General features: G+C 45.1%; 1 protein-coding gene across 1 annotated transcript in view; it reads right to left on the bottom strand.

Annotated features, from left to right (window-relative positions):
- Positions 1 to 6,587: 6,587 nt before the first annotated feature.
- Positions 6,588 to 22,620, bottom strand: part of HTR3A (5-hydroxytryptamine receptor 3A) — a 20,297-nt gene continuing 4,264 nt past the window's right edge. Inside the window, exons 2-9 of the mRNA XM_075329172.1 lie at positions 21,644 to 21,795; positions 20,339 to 20,383; positions 17,639 to 17,748; positions 15,608 to 15,777; positions 13,625 to 13,782; positions 11,855 to 12,065; positions 8,882 to 9,112; positions 6,588 to 7,140 (exon numbers count right to left, since the gene is read on the bottom strand). Of these exons, the coding sequence (XP_075185287.1) occupies positions 6,857 to 7,140; positions 8,882 to 9,112; positions 11,855 to 12,065; positions 13,625 to 13,782; positions 15,608 to 15,777; positions 17,639 to 17,748; positions 20,339 to 20,383; positions 21,644 to 21,795 (1,361 nt within the window). The 3' untranslated portion in view covers positions 6,588 to 6,856. The remainder of the gene's footprint in view (positions 7,141 to 8,881; positions 9,113 to 11,854; positions 12,066 to 13,624; positions 13,783 to 15,607; positions 15,778 to 17,638; positions 17,749 to 20,338; positions 20,384 to 21,643; positions 21,796 to 22,620) is intronic.

Below are 22,620 nucleotides of genomic sequence, written 5' to 3'. Positions count from 1 at the left end.
TTTGTATTATTATTTTAATAATAATGTAATATAAGATAGAAATGTTTTATTCTTTAAAAATTTGGATTTTATTTTCATTTTATTACAATTAAAGGATGATAGTTACACTACAAGAACTAGCACAGACATTGCATGATAACATACAGACAACAAATATATATATATTATATATATATATATATAAAAGTATATATATATATATATATACTGTATATATATATATATATATATATATATATATATATATATATATATATATATATATATATATATATATATATATTGTAGCGGGGTGGGGGTCCCCCAGGACGACAAAGAGGCTTTATTGTCATTGCTGAACAGGTAAATGTCCTCCGGGACACAGCCGGGTTACTCACAGTCCATACGATTCCCCGTCACACAGGCACTGCTTGCCGTAGGAGACGGTCTTACTATACCCCGTTTTGCTATTCCCGGGGGTCCACAGACCTGTGTTATAGTTCCACACAGGCCTGAACTCTCCTCAGCTTCCTGCTCTGCAGCTAAGGCCCGTTTCACACGTCAGTGAAAAACAGTGACGTTTTTCACTGGCGTGTAAAACACGCACATGTCCCTGCGTGTGCTGTGATTCACGGCACACGTGGGTTGTCTAAGTGCAATCCGGGCTCCGTTCTCCGTGGCCCGTGATTGCACTTAGAAAACAACTCACCTGTGCACGCTCCCGCTGTCCATGGTGCTGAATCCTCCCGCGGTGCAGCATCCGGCCGGCGGTGACCCCCGCAGCAGCTGCTTCCGGGTCGGCTGTGTCGCGCATAATGAATATGCGCGACAATAATGAGCCGGCTCAGAAGCAGCCGGCTTAGAAGCAGCAGGGAGAACGGGCTGCAGAGGACATCGCTGGACGCCGGGTAAGTAAAAATGATTTTTATTTTAAATGCACGTTTTTTTCTGGCACGTGTTTCACGGACCACACCACTGTGTGGTCCGTGGGACATCAGTGATGCCAGAAAAAAATGGACATGTCTCCGTGCGGCAATCACGCACACGCGGGTACGCCACACGGAGACACGTGCAGTGAAAAATCACTGACGTGTGAGCAGACCCATTCATTATAATAGGTCTGTGTGGCGCCCCTGAGGCTTCCGTCGCCACAGGTCATTGCACCCCATCTGCGGTGTGATGCCCATTCTGGGAGAGGAAGGGAGTGAACTCCGGTCCCCTGGTAAATCCACACTACACCCATTGCTAGGGACACACAGGACCAGGGAAAGTGGCAGGCAACCCTCCCATGCTGCATGCTGAGAGGGGCTGTAAGACCCATCCCTGCTCCCATAGGGTGGTAGCTTAGCAACTGGGGAGGTGGGAGGAGCCAAGGAGAGCAGACAGAGATAGGAAGGTCAAGTTTAGTCAGTTCGCTCAGGGAGTGAGAGAGTGAGGAGTGAGCATGTAGTTGGAGGAGAAGAACGAGAGGAAGGAGGGAGGAGGAGGCCTGCTGGAGGCAGGCAAGGAGGAGAAAGAAGAGAAGGAAAGAAAGGGTCGCAGGGCCGCGGGTAGTCCTGTAGGTACCACGAGCTGTCCTTGTTGGGTACCGAAGCCGAGGGCCCAGAGGCGCTACGAGTAGCTGCAGGCTGTGGTGGCCTGGTCCACAGTGACATCGGTGGAGTGATTAGCTGCGACAGGGGACGGTCCCTAGAGACTGGAGGAGTGAAAAGACAATCTCCAAACAGTAAAAACCGAGGCCCAGGGACGTTGCAAGATCCCAGGGCCAGAACCCAGAGCAGCCCTTCAGAAAAGGGGTAATCAGCCGACAGGTGACCCCCCCAGCCTGGAGGCTGTAATGGAGGCCAAGCCAGGGCCATCCTAACTCGGGCAAGGCTAGTGAAGACAGCAAAGAAAGAGACACTAAGAGAGAGGGTACCGGATTTCACACTCTGAATCACCCAGAAGACGGAGGTCCCTGACAGTGGTCTCAGCAGTCCAAGGGTCCTGCCTGCCCTGAAAAGAACTGTGAGTAAAGAACTTGAACTGCACCCTTGGAGTTGCCTCTGTCATTTCACCTGCATAGACACTCACAAGCACCAACTGTGCCCCGGGCATTGCTCCACCTGTGGGGAGCAGTACTACCATTGCTGCCACAACATCATCCCGGAGGCCTCACACAGCAGCGGCGGCTTATTAGCCGCATACCACAGGTGGCGTCACGAACACACACTTTAACAACCAAGCCACATATTCCACTGACACCCACCAGGGCCACGGAGCCGGGCCCAGCCACCACTGACTACCACCGGACTAGTCCGGCCCGGCACCGGGTGTCCCATAGCCCTGGGGTGGGCGAGTCATCTGCGTATGTCAGTGATTCTGGTACATTTAAAAAAAAGCACAAACGTACCAGAATCACTGACGTGTGAAAGGGGCCTTACAAAGCAACTCTGCCCCACCCAGGCCTTTACAAAGACCTTTTAAATGAGAACTGTGGCCATGAGCCACCTGCATAACCCGGCCTGGAGGTTAGTGGACTGACCACTATGTAGGGCTCTAATATGTTTCTGTACACATTCTGGGAGATACATACCGTCCGTCACATATGAATGGCCCCACTATCTCACAATATATATATACACACACACTTGTAAGTGAATACAAGCCATTTTGTATTCTATAGAAACCATCTTGTCTTATAATTGAATGATGTCAGTTATTAGACAACACTGATGGGTGAGGAGGTTTCATAACAGTACACACACCCATGCGGCTCTTATTGGTGCATGGTAATTTCTTTGTTTGAGGTACTATATAAGCTGGTCACATGATTTAATAAAGCAGAAACTTTCAGTACACCGTAGATGGTGTGTGCTGTATTGATTTCTCCAAGCGCTTGTAAAACAAATCTTATTAATTTGGAGTTCCAAGGGCATAGGAGGAGTGAATTTTGCTGACACACTTTTCAAAATTGTGACTGCAAGACCAAGAAGGACAAGTCATGGCATTCTGGAAATCACAGGATTGGCCACCATGTTACTGATCTGGAAATTATGGAAAAATGGGAATTAAAATGTTAAAATATCTTGATTATTCAGTCTGGAGTCTGAGCTACTTCCTGAAATCTCCACACTTACATACTCGACTTTTATCAGGGAGGTTCTTAATGGTCGTCTGAGGAAGGATCTACTGCGGTGAATGATTTGGGCAAATCATCAAGATCCTCCACTGGCAGCTCTTGTGTAATTCTGTCGCCCAGGGATAGGGGGTACTCAGATCCGGGCCAAGGAGTCACTTTTGTAGGTGTACGGTGGCATGACCCGGTCTGTGATCCCAGGCTCCACAGCAAAAAGGGGATTATATACAGGGGAGATTTGGTAGTCTATGTTCCGTGACGCCACCCGTGGTGTGCGGTGAGGTAATGGAGCACCGCCGCTGCCGGTCACAGGATCCCGGGGATGGTAATGGGCAGCAAGGTGGTGATTTTCCCTCCACGGGTAGGGTGTTGATGTCCCAGGACCCCGGTGTGATGGATTGGGGAGTAACGGGTGCAGTCCACGGCTTGGACCGGGTGGTGCAGGAGTACTCACAGTATAAGGCAATAACTGACACAAGTCCAAGAATTAACCAAGTTGCTGGTAGCTGGTGCCCAAGGCTGCTGTGAGAACGGGTCCCACACCCATGTGTGTAATTCGGGTGTTTTTCTCCTGCCTGGTGTCTGTGTCTGCTCTGTACACAGGAAGCGGCTGGCCTATTCCTGAGGCACTCACTGCCACTTCTCCTAGCCCCACACAGGGGCTGCTACTGGACCTCTCTCCTCCTGCAGGTTGACTGAAACTACACTCTGCTCTCCCCAAGCTCCTCTCTCCCCCTCCCGTTTTACTGAGGAGGGGGTGAGAGGGGCCTGATTGGCTGATGTGTATTGGTGTGAGAAACTCCCCAAGGGAGAGTGAGCTCTGCACCATAAAGATGTATGCAGACCTCTGTGACACCCTGGTTTTGCCAGGGCGGCACATAATCATCAATCAATGACTTCCCAGATGTGCTCAATGGGAGTCAAGTCTTGAGATGCTGTAGCCCATAATTGTATGTTTAAGCCACACAGGTTGCTCACAGTAGAACACGCATCATGTGGCCTGGCGATGTGTTGACCAACGGCTTCTGGTTGACTTTGGAGAAATGGCGACACCAAATGGTTCCATTACCAAATTGGTGTATTTATAAGCTGTTGGTGCCCCTGGAATGAATACTATAGGGTCCAGCTACCGTACATTATGTCCCCCACACGATATTCCCTGGAGTTGGGATCCCAACAAGCTCACCTGAGACATAATTGATCCATGATTACAAAGGCGCTGCCAGCAGCGGATCTTGATGATTTGCTCAAATTCATTTTGCAAGGCAAATTTTTTTTTTACAAAAACAATTAATAATCTCATTGATAGCAACCGATAGAACCATTATTTCAATTTTTTAATTAAAAAATTCCATAATTCCATAATTCTACAAGTTTTCAATTCTTGGTGCTGCAATTTAAATGCTGAAGAAATTAAAAGTGTGCACAAGATACACATTGCTTAGCTCATATATTGTCAATACAAGGGGAAATACGGCTGCACATACACTATATAGCAGGCACAATTAGCTTTTAGTGACACTTAATGGGCACTTAAATAAATAGTGTATTAGATCATCAGTGGATAAATTTGCACGGTACTTTATGCTATGAATAATAATGAATACATTTAGGGCTGATGATGTTATTTGGCAGCACAAATTCTAACATTCATCATTATACTGTATAGAAAAAGTGTGTCACAACTAAATATGGATATTTCCCAGCATATAATATAACCTAGGAAATGATCGGCCAGAATTGATCGGAAGGGATAGAGAAGCTGGACCAGCGATGGTCAGGTGCTTCAATGTAAGACAACCCTTCTTACGAGCCTATCGCTATGCTCTCTATGTGCTCAATTAGGGGGTACATTGCTATTATACAAGGACTCTTCTACTCAGGGACCCTATTTTACAAACACCCTCTTCTTCTCTCAAGGAACTGGTCCATCAGTAATCCTAGGAGATCTCTAAAGCAGGATCCCTGTAAATCAAATGACCACAAGGTCAATTTCAACATAAAAAGTGTAAGTAAGCAACTAAAAGTATATTGTTAATGCTTAATAATAATAATAATAATAATAATAAAGCAATTGATTATTGCATAATAATTAGTGATGAGCGACTATACTCGGTAATATTTATTACTTGCAGCTGTCATTAATCCCTTTTTGTTACCTCGATTGCTACTGCTCCAGGGCAATCGGGAAGAGCCAGGTAAAATACTGGAATTGGCACATCTAAAAGATGCGCCAATATTGGGGTGGCTGCGGGCTGCTATTTTTCGGCTAGAGAGGGCCCAGTAATCATAGGACTCCCCAGCCTGAGAATAGCAGCCCCCAACTGTCTGCTTTATCTGGGCTAGGTATCAAAATGGAGGCGGTGGGACCTCACAACTTTTTTTTATTATTATTTATTTAAATAATTAAAAAAAAACACATGGGGTCCCTCATATTTTTATACACAGCCAAGAAAACATGTACAGCTGGGGGCTGCAGCCTGTAACCTTCTGCTTTATCTACGCTGGGTATCAATGGACATTACGCCATTTTTTCCAATTAATTATTTATTTTTACACTCCACTCTGGGAACCAGACAGCTACTGTGGGGGCAACCAATCACAGACTCTGGCACAGAGGGTGGGCAGGGAAAGCAGGACTGCAACCAATCACAGACACTGTTACAGAGGGTGGGTGGGGGAAGACGTGCCTATTCATGAACTTTAATAATCGGACCAGGAAACTGTAAGTATAAGGGTATGTGCCCACAATCAGGACTCACTGCGTTCTGGAGTCCTGACCTTTGGGGCCGCGCATCTCCTCCACAGGTAAACACAGGAGACCTCAGCTGCTTGTACCCACTATCAGGGTTCAGTGCGCTGCGGTCTCCTTGCTGTGTTCTCCCCGCAGAGGACGCATGTGATTCCAGCGCAAACAATTGACATGCTGTGGTCTGGAAACACGCACTGCAGGTCAGTGTTTGCTGTGGAAAAAACAAGCACAGTGGGCACGGGATTTCTAGAAATCCCATACACTGTGCTTGTACTGTACAACGCAGCGTTTTGGACGCAGCTGAAACACGCTGCGTCCAAAACGGCGCAAACACTGTCGTAGGCACGTACCCTAATTCTCCTGCTTTAATTCACATAATACTCTGACAACATTATTCCCAGAAAGCAATAATTCTGGGTTAGAAATGCATCCAGGCATCTTCCACATGCTGTTCCCATTCCGTTTCAGCACTTTACCATCCATTGCAGCATTTTTACAGCTTTCCCAGATCTATTTCCAAGCTCCCCCATTTACTTGCATTATGGTTTTTATTCAGTATGAATAAATGAATAATAGAAATTAATCCAAACCCGAATATTTGATTATTCACCATCTCTAATAATATTAATAATACTTAATAATAAAGTGTTTACAGTTTTGAAAGTTTGTGAATACGGCTTTTATTATGCATTTGAAAAAATTAATACATTTAGGATTTTTTTTCTCTGAATTCAGCTTTTATAATATTTTCATCCAACACTTTTTATATACCAGATTAAGTTAGGTTTATTATTAGAGAATATAAATGTCAAAAGTACATCACCATACAGTACAGAGAGATACGTAAATGTCAAAAAAATCTTGTTCTCAAATTGTCCAAAATGCAAATCGCAATGATTTGCTACAGAATAATACTTCTACCTCTATGCGTATATGTATATCACTCCCCGTATAAAGGGTATTGTTACTGACAGATCACTCCACCCATTGGCTCGTTCTACTTCTTTTCATGCTTGCTGCCAGTAAGACCACATAGTCGCCAACGTGATGGTATAAGCGAGCACTGCCACCAAATACACGCGGAAGAGTAGGACATCAAGGACGTATCCGACTTGCAGCCATTCCTTGGCTATGTCGCGGTATTCATCTCTCTTCTCTAGATACTGTCGAATGGATGCAATCTCATGCAAGATGCTGTCCACCACAACTGAGCTCTCTTTGGTAGGAAGAATAGCTCCTATTGAGCCCTCATAGTCTTTAGCATTTTCTGTGTTGTAATGAGCCAATTTAGCTGTAAGAGATAAAATAAGTCCAATAAGATGAACATATGATGAAATAAAATATAATATTTAACAATCAATTCATCTAGGATGGAAACTTTTTACAGAAGGCAGAAGGGGTGAGGACCTTATAGTCAACTGAGGATGATCCCTGCACTCCTTAATATTCCTAAACGAGTCTTTCCCCCCATGCGTCATCACATGCCTAGGCCATCACTGACCCTGAACTTAACCTGACTAGGGTTTTGACCACTTTTACTACAGTAAAAAAAAACACAAGAAAAGTAAGTCAAACGGGTGGGGAAAGACACAACAAAAAGCACTCCTTGGTTTCTTCAGAAGGAAACTTTGCAGCTGCAATGGAAATGACACCACAGCTATGCAGCAACAAGCTCTTTCAACATGGTTAGTATAGAGAATAGCTATCACCAGTATGGAGTAAAGCTGTCCTCCATCCCTGCTTCGTGTGGATGACAGGTCCTAAGTCATCCACACAGATTCCTCCATTGCACTCCAGCACATGCGCACTTCCCTCTGCCACACTGAGGGCAGATCAAAGTATTGTAGTGAGCATGCTGAGGCATTTTTTTACCTTTCCCCACGCATGCACATTACAGTACTTGCGCGGGGAAGGTAAAAAAATGCGCACTACAATACTTTGATCTGCCCTCAGCAAGGCAGAAAGAAGTACGTTTTGCAGGAGCGCAATGGAGGACTCTGTGTGGATGACATAGGACGCATCATCCACATGGAGCAGAAAAGAAGGACGGTGATCGCAAAAAGATAGGAGGTACCAGACTAATGCGGGCGTCACACGGGATGATAAATCGTGCAATCGCATGAGCGATTACACCCGCCCCTGTCGTTTGTGCGTCACGGGCAATTAGTTGCCCGTGGCGCACAAAGTCCTTAACATGTACTTACCTCCCGGGCGACGTCATTGTGGGCGGCGAACGTCCTCTTCCTGAAGGCGTCTCAGCGACGTCACCGGCCAATAGTAGCGGAGGGGCGGAGATGAGCGGGACGTAAACATCCCGCCCACCTCCTTGCGTCTGCATTGCCGGCGGGACGCAGGTAAGCTGTGTTCGTCGCTCCCGGGGTGTCACACGGAGCGATGTGTGCTGCCATGGGAGTGACGAACAACCGGAGCACAGAAGGAGGAAGATATTATGAAAACGAACGACGTGTCAACGATGAACGAGAAGGTGAGTATTTGTGCTCGTTTATAGGTGTCACACGGTATGATATCTCTGACGATGCCGGATGTGCGTCACTAACGACGTGACCCCGACGACATATCGCCAGATATATCGTACTGTGTGACGCCCGCATTAGACCAGTGATGTTCTAAATGTTAAAATATGTTTTTTATGATATACAGGTCGGCCTGGGCACTTATATACAGCATTCTAGAATGCTGTATATAAGCGCTTACTAGTGGTGCTGCAGCTTATAGGGGACAAATCTGGTCACATATTCCCTTTAAGCTTCTAGTCAGCTAAGGAGAGGAAGAGTGTTAGAAACCAAAAGTGAAAAGAGAGGAGTAGCTGTGGAGAGGAATACCAAGCTATGGGGATGATGCAGCAATAAAGAGGCGACAAAGGACTTTAGACAGTAGGGGAACCCTTAGAACCCATAGAAAGTCAGCTTGTGAAAAGTGCGGACACAGTGTTGGCCAGAGGAAATCGGGGACCTCGAGAGAGAAGGGGGCACCAGGCTAAAGGACACTGACACAGGGGAAATCTATCTTACCCGTGCTGCTGTTCTCCACCTGTCTGGACATATTGGAACTGTGCATGCGAGATGCAGAAAATTTCTGCTTGTCTCGGATACATAGTAAAACTGTGATCTTTTCCAAGACCAGTTTCTTCACCCATTCAGGAACATGGGGCTGAAGATCTTGCTTGTGCACAAGCCGAACGATGAGTATAGTCTCCGTAAGACTGATGACCAACAGTGCCATACAGACCACAAAATATACACCTATAAGATATAACAGAGGAGATAGAACATCAGAATTGAAATAGAAATAAAGCACATTTGCATATCAGATCCATCAACAGCTGCTTGTTGGTGGATTACATACAGAAGATTTATTGTATAAAACAGCAAGGAAAAATAAATATAAACAAATAATAAATAATAATAATAATTAAAAAATCGACAAAAGGTAAAAAAGTGATCCGCTAAATTCATATTATAAGGGTTGACTCCTGATTATTCTCCAGAAGCGCACGGCTCCTCTGCCTCTTGCCTTCCAGTGTTCTAGAGAAGAAAACTGGTATTGTGGTGCCCCTGACAAGTCAGGTGCCACATGGTACTGCATCTCCTGGAAGACCAATGCCTGTAGTTACCAAACGAGCACACATAGTTATGTCCCTTTTCCCTCCAGACTGGGTGACAAGCTAGAGACGGACCTAATGGATAGCCACATATGGTGGAGACTGATCCAAACCCGCTAGCCAGAAACCAGGAAAGGGGGAGGGGTTAGACAGTGCAGTTTGCAGTTGACGGTAGTGAGGCAAGGAGTGAAGTTGATGTGCTTACCGACGACAAGTGTGAAGTGACCGACGGAGTGAAAAGGAGTAGTCTCTGGGAGAGTACAGGGAGTACTCACAGGACTGGGCACCGGCGGGGTGCAGAACCCCAGGTCAGACAGACCCTCGACACTCATCTGATAACTCTGCCCGGTGAGGCTATCTTCACGGTCCTTCATCAACTTGAGAACCTGGAGCACAGCAGCAAAGGGAGAACCCAGGGAGAGAGACAGAAGTCCAACCCAGAGAAGGTTCAAACTGCTTGCATACGGGCTAAGGGCATCTTTGCACACTACGACATCGCAGGTGCGATGTCGGTGGGGTCAAATTGAAAGTGACGCACATCCGGCATCGCATGCGACATCATAGTGTGTAAAGCCTAGATGATACGATTAACGAGCGCAAAATCGTCGTAATCGTATCATCGCTGCAGCGTCGGCGTAATCCATAATTACGCTGACGCGACGGTCCGATGTTGTTCCTCGTTCCTGCGGCAGCACACATCGCTGTGTGTGAAGTCGCAGGAGCAGGGGAACATCTCCTACCGGCGTCACCACGGCTTCCGTAGGATATGCGGAAGGAAGGAGGTGGGCAGGATGTTTACATCCTGCTCATCTTCGCCCCTCTGCCGCTATTGGTCGCCTGCCGTGTGGCGTCGCTATGACGCCGCACGACCCGCCCCCTTAGGAAGGAGGCGGGGCGACGGCCAGAGCGACGGTCGCAGGGCGGGTGAGTGCGTGTGAAGCTGGCGTAGTGATAATTTTCGCTACGCCAGCTATCACACGATATCATACCTGCGACGGGGGCGGGGACTATCGCGTGCGACATCGCAGCATCGGCTTGCGATGTCGCAATGTGCAAAGCCCGCCTAACACTGAAAGACCAGGAGGGGACCCTACAACGCTTCAGTCTACAGGGTCCCACCAACTAGAGAAGGGTGCAAGGAAGGAAAGCTCACCAGGTCACAGAACCGGTACTGGGACAAAGGGAATACCGAGGCCCCGGTTGGGACAGACCAGTACGAGTCGGGTTGCTGCTTACCAAAAACCAGTAAAGACAAAGTTAAACCGCAGCGCTGGTGTCGTCTGAGTTCTTATCGCACCTGTTCCACCGGTTATCCCCTGGAGCTCAGCCCTACTTGCAGAGGGCCACAACACCTAAGCTGCCAAATACCACCAGCCCCAGCAGTGAGAGACTGTGCAGCGGCGGCTTCCCTCACCTAGCCGCAACCCGCAAGTGGCATCACGTGAACTATTCTATTATTTTTATTTCCCTCTTAACACTCTATTCCCGTTAAGCGACCCGCCAGGGTCACGGAACCGGGGATCGGCCAGTAACTGTGACATATCCCCTGCAACACTGGGCCCGGGACCGAGTACCCCATAGCCCTGGGGTGGGACAGTATACTAGCAGAAGCTAGACATAAGGAACCTTATTGCTCAGGCACCTCCCTGCTAAGGAAGGTGCCTTAAATACAGAGAGACTCTCAGCCATAAGCTGGGAATATTTTAAGGGTGCATGTGTTGTCTTTTTAAGAGGGCGGGAGTGCATGTATGTGTGTCCTAAAAATCCTGCCTGGAGACCTGTGCGATGTGCGCAGGCCTGAGAAAGAGAAAGTGCCCCAGACATGGCAAGCAAGAGGAGCAGGGAGGGCACCGATGGCCATCTGCGGAGGTGAGCATGTTGCGGTCCCTGCCGGGAAGAAGGCATTACGACAGTGCAGGGGCACCAACGTTACACATTCATTGAGTCAGGAGCAGGTATTGGTATTCTGCTGAATCTAGGCTTTAATTTCTTTTTGCTCTGACAGCAGATGTTCTACTTTTTTCTTTCTTCTCTCTAATGCGCTCTTCTTCATTACATCTGTTTTCCTTTTATTACCTCGTAGACATTGATGTATCTGTTCAGATCATTAATTTTTATTGTGCTTCAACATCTCAATAATATTCAGACATAATTTTACCATTTGATTGTTCTGTACCAATATCCTTTTTGGCTGCAATAAAATCACGAAAGCCTTGGAAACATAATTAAACTCCGGGACACAATGGACCATGGTTGCTCAAGGAGAGGAACCGGGGCGTTCAGTAAAAAGTTTTAAGATTTATCACAGTGAAAAGGGATTAATTATCGAGCAATGAAATAGACTTGATACATTTGGTTGACAGAATAGAGAATAATACGTTACCTATTAAGGGGGTCCCGATGGCTGTAGCTGGCAACGTGTCGGATACGATAATGAGAAACACGGAGTAGCCGAGAAGGAGGGTGATCTTGAAGGAAACTCTTTCTCCACTATCGGGAGGTAGATAGAAACCTATTATATCCATGACCATAAGGAACATACTCGGAAGAAGCAGGTTTACAGCATAAAACAGGGGTCTTCTTTTGATAACAACCTGCAAAGAAAAACAACTTATTCTATGATTATACCAACAGAATCACCAGGATCGTACCTCAGTGTCACGGGGTATGATATAGCAACTAGACTGGCCCTCAGGCTAAGCACCCTAAGTTATCCCTTATTCCAGAGGTACGTTAGATGGTGGCAAGGTCTGGACCACCGCCATAGCCCTGACTCCTGAATGGTCCTAGTCTAACACCTCCTCTCCCCCACCCTTGGGGAGTGCTTAGACTAGAATAATGAATCCTACAAATACCAACAGATGGGGAAAACCATGACTCAAACTCATTGCAAACACACAAAGGGGAAAAGACCATATGTGCTCAGGGAGAAATAAAGTACAGGGAGGAAGTAAACTAAAAAGGATATTTCCACCGCACACCAAATAGCATACAACAACTCACCAACAACTGGATCATTCACAACGCACAAAGACCAGTATCGCTGGAGCAAAGCTAGAGCTATAATCAGCAAAAAGGACCAGGTTCCTTCATCTTTTAAAGGGCAGAAGTGGCTGTGATAGGTCTTCAACAAGTGTGACCCCAGAAGCAATTCACAAGCTAGCAGAAATTAACTCCTGCTAGACCGATCACCAGTGAGCACAAAACCGGTCAACACCCGGCTTTGACATATGTGTTTTTAACATGTCAGTGAAAAACGTCCGTATTTCTCACTGAAATGTGAAACAGGCCTAAGACAGTATTAACAAATTGCCTATTTTGGATGTTATCTGTGCAAGGAATCCAATGAATAAGTCTGTTATCACCAGAACATGACCCATTGTTTAAACCTGTTTTTTGTGTTACCTGTATTTTTAAAATATTTATCTTTACAAAAAAAGTTTGTATTTAAAAAAAAATAATTGAAAAAAATTAAAATCGCAATCTTCATTTAAAAAAGAACTGAAAATGAGTAATCTTGCAATTTTTATCAATTTCTTTTAGGAAGAATTTTCAGCAGACTCATTATCATCAGAGGCACAATTACAATGACAGGTGACACTACTATACAGAGCTGATGGAACACTATAAACCAATCACAATAGGTGATTTCACTCCCAAATCTGCTCTCCCTTCCTTCACAATGATCTTTGCACACGCACATTAGATGCTTTATTACAAAACATAGGGTCGGAATTTTGACCATTGAGGCCATGTACAGGTGTTGTTTCCTGAAAAAAATGGAATGATGAGTTTGAAAAAGCCCCATTGGTCTGTGTTAAAATAGGAAGATTTCTATTTTTTTATTTTTAATTCAGATTTTGCAATGAAATATAATAAAAACATTGTCAACTTAAAAAAAAAATAGTTTAATATCTGATTTAATCAATAAGTCATTTTCTGATGATAATTTGATGGCATTGCATGGGGCATTATTCAGCTGATAACCACTTATAGTCCCCAGATTATGGAAACCAGGGTATGTATCTCAAAGGAACTGGGCCTTATCCATCATATTTGGATACAGGAGCATAGCTGATATTTGGCCCAGGCTTACCTTGTATGTGACTCACAAATGCAAAAAAAGAACCATTGCATATTTGCCAAAACTCACATGGAACTTCATTTCTGCAAAGCTGTCCTCATTCGCCACAAACATCCGGTACTGGGACAACACGTACAGAAGCTCCCACTCCCCTTTGTTCATGAAAACGCTCTTGTCTTCCTTTACTTCTTCAGGGGTCCTCCATAAAGACACATTTATGTCCTGAACTAGAGAAAATATGAAAAAGATCTATTATTCTCTGTGCGGTAAATCTTAGTTTAGAACAAGTGAGAATATTTTGTATTTCCAACTGTCAAAAAATGTGATTGTTATATTCGGAGATTAATACTAGTGATGAGCGGGCACTACCATGCTCAGTGCTCGTAACTAGTGATGAGCGGGCACTACCATGCTCAGTGCTCGTAACTAGTGATGAGCGGGCACTACCATGCTCGGGTGCTCAGTACTGGTAATTAGTGATGAGCGGGCACTACCATGCTCGGGTGCTCAGTACTGGTAACTAGTGATGAGCGGGCACTACCATGCTCGGGTGCTCAGTACTGGTAATTAGTGATGAGCGGGCACTACCATGCTCGGGTGCTCAGTACTGGTAACTAGTGATGAGCGGGCACTACCATGCTCAGGTGCTCAGTACTGGTAACTAGTGATGAGCGGGCACTACCATGCTCGGGTGCTCAGTACTGGTAACTAGTGATGAGCGGGCACTACCATGCTCGGGTGCTCAGTACTGGTAACTAGTGATGAGTGGGCACTACCATGCTCGGGTGCTCAGTACTTGTAACTAGTGATGAGCGGGCACTACCATGCTCGGGTGCTCAGTACTGGTAACTAGTGATGAGCGAGCACTACCATGCTCGGGTGCTCAGTACTGGTAACTAGTGATGAGCGGGCACTACCATGCTCGGGTGCTCAGTACTGGTAACTAGTGATGAGCGGGCACTACCATGCTCGGGTGCTCAGTACTGGTAACTAGTGATGAGTGAGCACTACCATGCTCGGGTGCTCTGTACTGGTAACTAGTGATGAGTGGGCACTACCATGCTCGGGTGCTCAGTACTGGTAACTAGTGATGAGTGGGCACTACCATGCTCGGGTGCTCAGTACTGGTAACTAGTGATGAGTGGCCACTACCATGCTCGGGTGCTCAGTACTGGTAACTAGTGATGAGTGGGCACTACCATGCTCGGGTGCTCAGTACTCGTAACTAGTGATGAGTGAGCACTACCATGCTCAGGTGCTCAGTACTCGTAACTAGTGATGAGCGGGCACTACCATGCTTGGGTGCTCAGTACTCGTAACTAGTGATGAGTGAGCACTACCATGTTCGGGTGCTCAGTACTCGTAACTAGTGATGAGCGGGCACTACCATGCTCAGGTGCTCAGTACTCGTAACTAGTGATGAGTGAGCACTACCATGTTCGGGTGCTCAGTACTCGTAACTAGTGATGAGCGGGCACTACCATGCTCAGGTGCTCAGTACTCGTAACTAGTGATGAGTGAGCACTACTATGCTCGGGTGCTCAGTACTCGTAACTAGTGATGAGCGGGCACTACCATGCTCAGGTGCTCAGTACTCGTAACTAGTGATAAGCGGGCACTACCATGCTCGGGTGCTCAGTACTCATAACTAGTGATGAACGGGCACTACCATGCTCGGGTGGTAGATATTCGTAACTAGTAATGAGCGAGCACTACCATGGTTCCACTACCACTGTTCGTTTTCTTATAGCTCTGTGTTGTACCGTTCCTCTGTTATTCCGCTGAGATATTAATGAATGGACATCTGAAGGTTACTAGTGGGCGTGTCTCTGCACAGTCTGATGCTGTCCAATCAGAGCTGCCAGGGTAAGGGCACAGCCATTTAACAAGTGGAATGGTAACACCCATGAGGAGCAAGAAAGTAATGGCACAATGCAGAATTATAAGAAAAGATTATCTAGAATTGTTATTTCATGGAGAATACAAATCTTTTTCTAAACAGATATTTGAGGAGACGTGATGGATCCTTTTTACTAATGAGGCAGAACTTACTTGTATGGAGCCAACTGGTGAACGTCAGAGAGCAATTCTGCAAATCGAACGGGAAGTTGTAGATATTGAGGCTGCAGGCGGTCACCACCTGGATGGGCTTGTAGTTCTGAACCCGGCCTACATGATTGACATAGACGTAGGGAATATCCGGGGACTTGCCAACATCCACACTGAGTGACAAAAAAATATTTCTTAGAAAAATTGCTTAAAATATCCAGGTGAGACCAATACATGAGAGTCTCCATTCATCCACCTTGCAGGACACAAAGAACCTGGCATGTTTTATAAGCGAGCCACGTGACTTTCCAAATATTTCTTTCCATAGGGCCAAGGTTCTTGCTTTATTTCCAATCAGCTATTAGATACTGGGTGGAAAATCATAGCAGAGGGCCACAGCTCATTGGGTCTTATGAGCAGCTGTGTGACCTGCCTTTAGGGTGTGTGCTAACAGATTTAGTCTAGGTCCAATCCACGGAGTGTACACATGACAGATTTTCTAGGTGGGTGAACCCCTCAAGTTTTTCAACGTAAAGACGCTTCAGGAAATGTTTTTTTTCTTAAGCATCATTTTTTTTTAGCATTTTTTTGTTGTTATTTTCTTAGTGCTTTTTAGTGTTTTTAACAGCCAGCTTTTTTTTCTTTTTAGTATTTTTTACATTTTTGTGTTATTTATACTTTATTTTCTTGTTCTTTTTTTAATTGCAATTCTTTTAAACACATTTACTGGGAGAAAAAAGACGTTCAGGCATCTTTTCAATCTTCCCATTGACTTTTATTGTAAGCATGGAATATCTTAAGAGCTTAATATTACTCTCACTAGTTTTTCCGACTTGGCATTTTGGGAAACCTAATGTTAAAAGACACTCATAAGAACAGTGAGCTGTGTGAGTGCAGAGAGGAAGCAGGATTCATAGCCTCGCTATAAGAGCCCCTAGGATTTATTAGCAGTACCACCTATAACCTGTGTACATGCCATGAGTGTGTCTCATCTGCAGGTTACATTTATATTGGTGTTGATTTAATTTCAATTGATGCTGAAGGAGTTAAGGACTCTTTCCCTTATGGCTGAGATTACTCATAGCCTTATCACAGCTGCAGCATCTTGTTATCTGCCCTTCCTGTATATTTACCCTCTCTTGTCTTTACTCCATGCCTGTGATGGATCTTCTAAATTGACCACTTTGAAGGAGCCTTAAACTAAAATGTTCTATTTGTTGTGTCTTTTCCTACCCGTTTGTCTTACCTTCCCTTTGTTGTTTTATTGTAGTGGTGGGACTAGTATCCCTCTGGCATTCCCACTAGAGATGAGCGATTCCATGGAAGTTTGGTTTAGCTAAAGTTTTATTTGCTAGCCATATATGACCTGAACCTCAATGAAAGTCACTAATTTGGCAGTTCGGGTCTCCACCCACATGCAGCTAGCCATAAGCAGATCACTTCCAGGGGGTGGGTTGGCGGAGGGCTTCCACACTACATCCGATCATGCTGTTGTTAATCCCAGTATGAGCCGTTCAAACACTACAAGCGGCCCGCACTGGACTGAGCACCGAGTGTACATAAGCACAGCAATCCTCGCATAAGTTGTTTGCATACGTAAAGCTCTCGAACTCCAAACCTGAACTCTGTTTCTGTGTTTGGTCCGAATATGGAAAACCAAACTTTGCGTTTGCTCATCTCTACTGCCCACTAGTCAGGGTAAGTTCAGGATCAGCAAGGGCCTAGGCACGTGACGGCACACAGGGTAAGGACCCATCTAATTCCATTACGAAGTACAGGGATCAGCCACAGGTGAGTTTTAAGAGGGGACCCCACTTCCCTCCTCCCTATTGCTAGGGCCGTCCTTAACATCTTCCTGAATTTGCCTTTGTGTTATGCCCCACACCGGGCATTCCCTCCTCCCGGTGTGACAACACAGGTGTGGCACTGTGTCTGGAAAAAGAAGCCATGATTTTCTAGGTCTGGAAAATCCTTTCAATAACTCTTTACATTTTAAAAAAAAATGATATAAAAAGCAAACATGATGTTACCTACAATTCATTGATCAGAATGTCGGGTACCCAGATCTTCTCCGTCGGGATGGATATCTGGGACACATTTTCATATTCCTCTGGATTCCAAGTCAGAAATTCGTCGACCCAAAACTATTAAAATTGCAGTGAAGAAACCTTGTGAATATCAATAATTTAATGACATTTAGCTTAGGAAAGCTCTCCCTATGCACAAAAAATGCGATTATTATTATTATTATTATTATTATTATTAATAAACAAATCAGAACCATTAATGCAAATCTGTTGATGAGTTGCGAAAAAAGGAACATACTAAAAAGTAAAGGCGGGATCCCTAGAAAATTAGTAAATTTGTAATGATATGATGAAGGCAGAAGTAATAAGAATATTACTATATTAAAGGAATCTGTCACCAAATTTCACGATACAAGCTGCATACATTGATAACTAGACCTCTTAGACCTGATGGGTCTGGTGTACTTACTTTGTAAATCCATATTAGAATGACTGTATAATCCTGCTATTTGAATTAGCATTAGAGTTCAGTGAATGCCTGACAGAGCTCATTAATAAAAAAGGGAATTCAGTTCTCACTCAACCAGCTTGTATTGAGCAGCAGGAGATCTTAGCAGCAGCAGGGAGGAGGGGCACTGGGGACCTGTCAATCAGGGTAGGAAGCAGAAATTATGTAGCAGGGTGGAGGATCACTGAAGTGCTGCCAGGTCAGGCTAGGTGGGAGAAGATTAAGCAGCAGCAGGGAGGAGGGGCACTGAGGCGCTGTCATTCAATCTATGTTATGCAATATTTTGACTTTAAACATTTATAGAGGATTATGTAGCCCTTCCTAAAAGTTCGGCTAAAGAGTTAGAGAGCTCATGAGTGCATTCAGCCTCCATCTAGTTGGTCTTACTGAGTGATAGTTAAAGCTTGTGATGAAGAGTTTAATGTCTCAGTAGCAGCAGGGAGGAGGGCCACTGAGGAGCTGTCACTCTTGCTAAGTGGGTGGAGATTTAGTAGCAGCAGTGAAGAAAGACACTGAGGAGCTCAAATCAGGGTAGAAGGACAAAGATTCAGCAGCAGGAGGGAGGAGGGGCACTGAGGAGCTCAAATCAGGGTAGAAGGACAAAGATTCAGCAGCAGGAGGGAGGAGGGGCACTGAGGAGCTCAAAATCAGGGTAGAAGGACAGAGATTCAGCAGCAGAAGGGAGGAGGGGCTCTGAGGAGCTAACAATCCGGGTAGAAGGACAGAGATTCAGCAGCAGGGAGGAGGGCCACTGAGGAGCTCACAATCAGGGTAGAAGGACAGAGATTCAGCAGCAGGAAGGAGGAGGGGCACTGAGGAGCTCACAATCAGGGTAGAAGGACAGAGATTCAGCAGTAGGAGGGAGGAGGGGCACTGAGGAGCTCACAATCAGGGTAGAAGGACAGAGATTCAGCAGCAGGGAGGAGGGCCACTGAGGAGCTCACAATCAGGGTAGAAGGACAGAGATTCAGCAGCAGGAGGGAGGAGGGGCACTGAGGAGCTCACAATCCAGGTAGAAGGACAGAGATTCAGCAGCAGGGAGGAGGGCCACTGAGGAGCTCACAATCAGGGTAGAAGGACAGAGATTCAGCAGCAGGAGGGAGGAGGGGCACTGAGGAGCTCACAATCCAGGTAGAAGGACAGAGATTCAGCAGCAGGGAGGAGGGCCACTGAGGAGCTCACAATCAGGGTAGAAGGACAGAGATTCAGCAGCAGGAGGGAGGAGGGGCACTGAGGAGCTCACAATCCGGGTAGAAGGACAGAGATTCAGCAGCAGGAAGGAGGAGGGGCACTGAGGAGCTCACAATCAGGGTAGAAGGACAGAGATTCAGCAGCAGGAGGGAGGAGGGGCACTGAGGAGCTCACAATCCGGGTAGAAGGACAGAGATTCAGCAGCAGGGAGGAGGGCCACTGAGGAGCTCACAATCAGGGTAGGAGGACAAAAATTCAGTAGCAGGGAGGAGGGCCACTGAGGAGATCACAATCAGGGTAGGAGGACAAAAATTCAGCAGCAGGGAGGAGGGCCACTGAGGATCTGTCAACCTGGCTAAGTGGGTGGAGATTTAGCAGCAGTAAGAAGGAGGGACACTGAGGAGCTCACAATCAGGGTAGGTGGACAGAGATTCATCCTCAGAAGGGAGGAGGGGTACAGAGACGCTTTCTCTCAGGCTACATACGCCAATATTGAGTTTACACTTTCATAAAAGATTATACAGTGAGTTCAAGTGTATTCAGTCTCTATCCACTCAGCCTGACTGATAGCTGCAGCTTGTACTGAACTCACAGCATCAGCAGGGAGGAGGGACTCTGAAGAGCTATCAGTTTATTTGGGTGGAGATTCAGCAACAGGGAGGAAGGACACTGAGGAGCTAGGTGGATCAATATTGAGTATACACTTTCACAAAGGATTAAACAGTGAGTCCAAGTGTATTCAGTCTCTATCCACCCAGCCTGACTGATAGCTACAGCTTGTACTGAGATCTCAGCAGCGGCAGGGAGGAGGGATACTGAGCTATCATCAGTTTATTTGGGTGGAGATTCAGCAACAGGGAGGAAGGATATTGAGGAGCTAGGTGAGTCACTATTGAGGTTACGCTTTCACAAGGGATTATGCAGCCATTCTGACACGTATTTACAAGTAAGTACATCAGCCTCAAGAGGTTTGGGAGATCAAACTGCATCACAGTTTGGTTAAGTTACCTGTCTATACCATATGTATGTTGTAAGGACCTGGTTCTTCTCATCCTAGAGGGAAAAATAATGTACAGAATAGATTAATAATTAACAACCTTGTGAAGACATACAGAAAACGTCTCACCTCTGTCAGTGCCAACAAAGGATATAAAACAAATATTGAGATTAACTTTTGTTATTGACCAAATACTGTATGGTCAACATAAAGGACTGGCACATGACTTATTTCTTCCAAAGACAATACTAAGGACCAGGGGGCACTCACTGCGAGTGGAAGAAAAGCGATTCCGGCAGTTAAATAGGAAAGGGTTCTTTACAGTTAGAGCAGTCAGACTGTGGAATGCCGACCACAAGAGGTAGTAATGGCCGATGCTATAACAGCTTTTATATCAGGACTCTAGATTGCGAGCCCCAATGGAGACAGTGTTGCCATTGTATGTAAAGCGCTGTGGAATTAATAGCGCTATAAAAATGAATATAATTATTATTATTTATGCAAATAAATGAGATCTCCTCTGAGACGTCTTTTTTCTAAGCTAAACATATGTATAATTGATGGAGGAAGGTTGAACTAGTTGGACGGAGGTTTTCTCAATCTATGTAACCCATTGAATGATTCCAAAAACAGCAGCACAAGGTGCTTACCCAACAATGGACCTGTCTGGATTGATGCCGTTGCACCCAACATAGGACCCATTAAAAAAAAAAGTATGATGGATGCACTAAGATTTTAGTTTTGGCCAGCAACATTTCCTATACACAGTATACCAATACATTATGCCAATGCATACTGGCCAGGCAAAGGGCCAAATGCACAAATAACAGCCTGCGGAAGTATTACAGTATATGCGGGAGACTCCCTCCCGATCGGATAAGTGCACTTAGTCTTTCTGCATTTTGAAGACATTTTCTAAGATTAGATTTGTTTTTCTTCCTTCATATTCAGAACTTCAGAAAGCTGCAGTACCAGTCACAACCAATGAGCAACAGTGGCGCTGTTTCCGGGAAAAGGATCTGCCTTTTTTTTTACTAATTTAGTAAAACCCCTTAAAGAAGAACTCAAGGAGGTTGTAAGATTTTAAGAAGTATTGTGCGGACCTCCTAATTAGAATGGAATAGGGCTGATGTTACTGCTAGATGTCTACAGATTAATTGTACTAAATTTGGCAAATAATTGGGAAATTAATTTTGGCCTCGTCTTAATCCGTATTTATGACCTTCAAGGGTCCTTGGCGTTACATTTCTTCGGAGTCACAGTTTTTTACCATTCTATATGTTCCGCTATCTGTATACATGTCACAGTGCACTCACCACTCCTAATATAGCGTATACCATGACGTCGATGAACACGGTGGTGGTCTGCCTCCAGTCGAGCACAGGTCTTACGCCCTTCTTGTATCCCCCCATCAGTTTGTCAGAAAGACGCAGGAGGGCAGGCGCGGAGGAATTCTCCGTCCTGTTTGCTGCAATTTAAGGATAGAGCCATATTTACTAATAATGTGACCCCCTCATCTAACACAATGATACATGTTTATGATACTTTGCAGCAAAGACTTCTGCAAATCAGGGATTCTGTACCAGTAACACAACACCTGGGATAAAGTCATGGAATTTTGCAAATATTCGAACAGGGTCAGATACAAATATTCCCCAATACAAAACACTGAGATTGCACTAGGATCATGGGGATTTCAGTATTACCCATCATTTGTGAAAACCGTTACATTTCTCCATTGCAACAGAATATTTCTCTGCAAACAGCATCTGATGCGCAGGACCCCAACTCCCAATTTACACCCCTGGGGTTCAATTCAGACAGACGCAATCATCTGGCTGCACAGAAGAATTAAGTGTGGACTCCATTTTCATTTTCCATTATTAAGTTTGTTTACAAAAAAATTCAAATAGTTTGTATTTGTTTTCTATTGTTTCTTTTTTTATCTGTTGTATTTAGCTACACAAGACACTGACTTTATCTATCTATCTATCTATCTATCTATCCCTCTATCTATCTATCCCTCTATCTATCTATCCCTCTATCTATCTATCCATCTATCTATCTATCTATCTATCTATCTATCTATCTATCTATCTATCTATCTATCTATCTATCCCTCTATCTATCTATCCATCTATCTATCTATCTATCTATCTATCTATCCCTCTATCCCTCTATCCCTCTATCTATCTATCTATCTATCTATCTATCTATCTATCCCTCTATCCCTCTATCTATCTATCTATCTATCTATCTATCTATCTATCTATCTATCCCTCTATCTATCCCT

This window comes from Anomaloglossus baeobatrachus, chromosome 11 (assembly GCF_048569485.1).
Source record: "Anomaloglossus baeobatrachus isolate aAnoBae1 chromosome 11, aAnoBae1.hap1, whole genome shotgun sequence".
Classification (NCBI taxonomy): domain Eukaryota; kingdom Metazoa; phylum Chordata; class Amphibia; order Anura; family Aromobatidae; genus Anomaloglossus; species Anomaloglossus baeobatrachus.
This window is presented reverse-complemented; position numbering and strand designations above follow the sequence as displayed.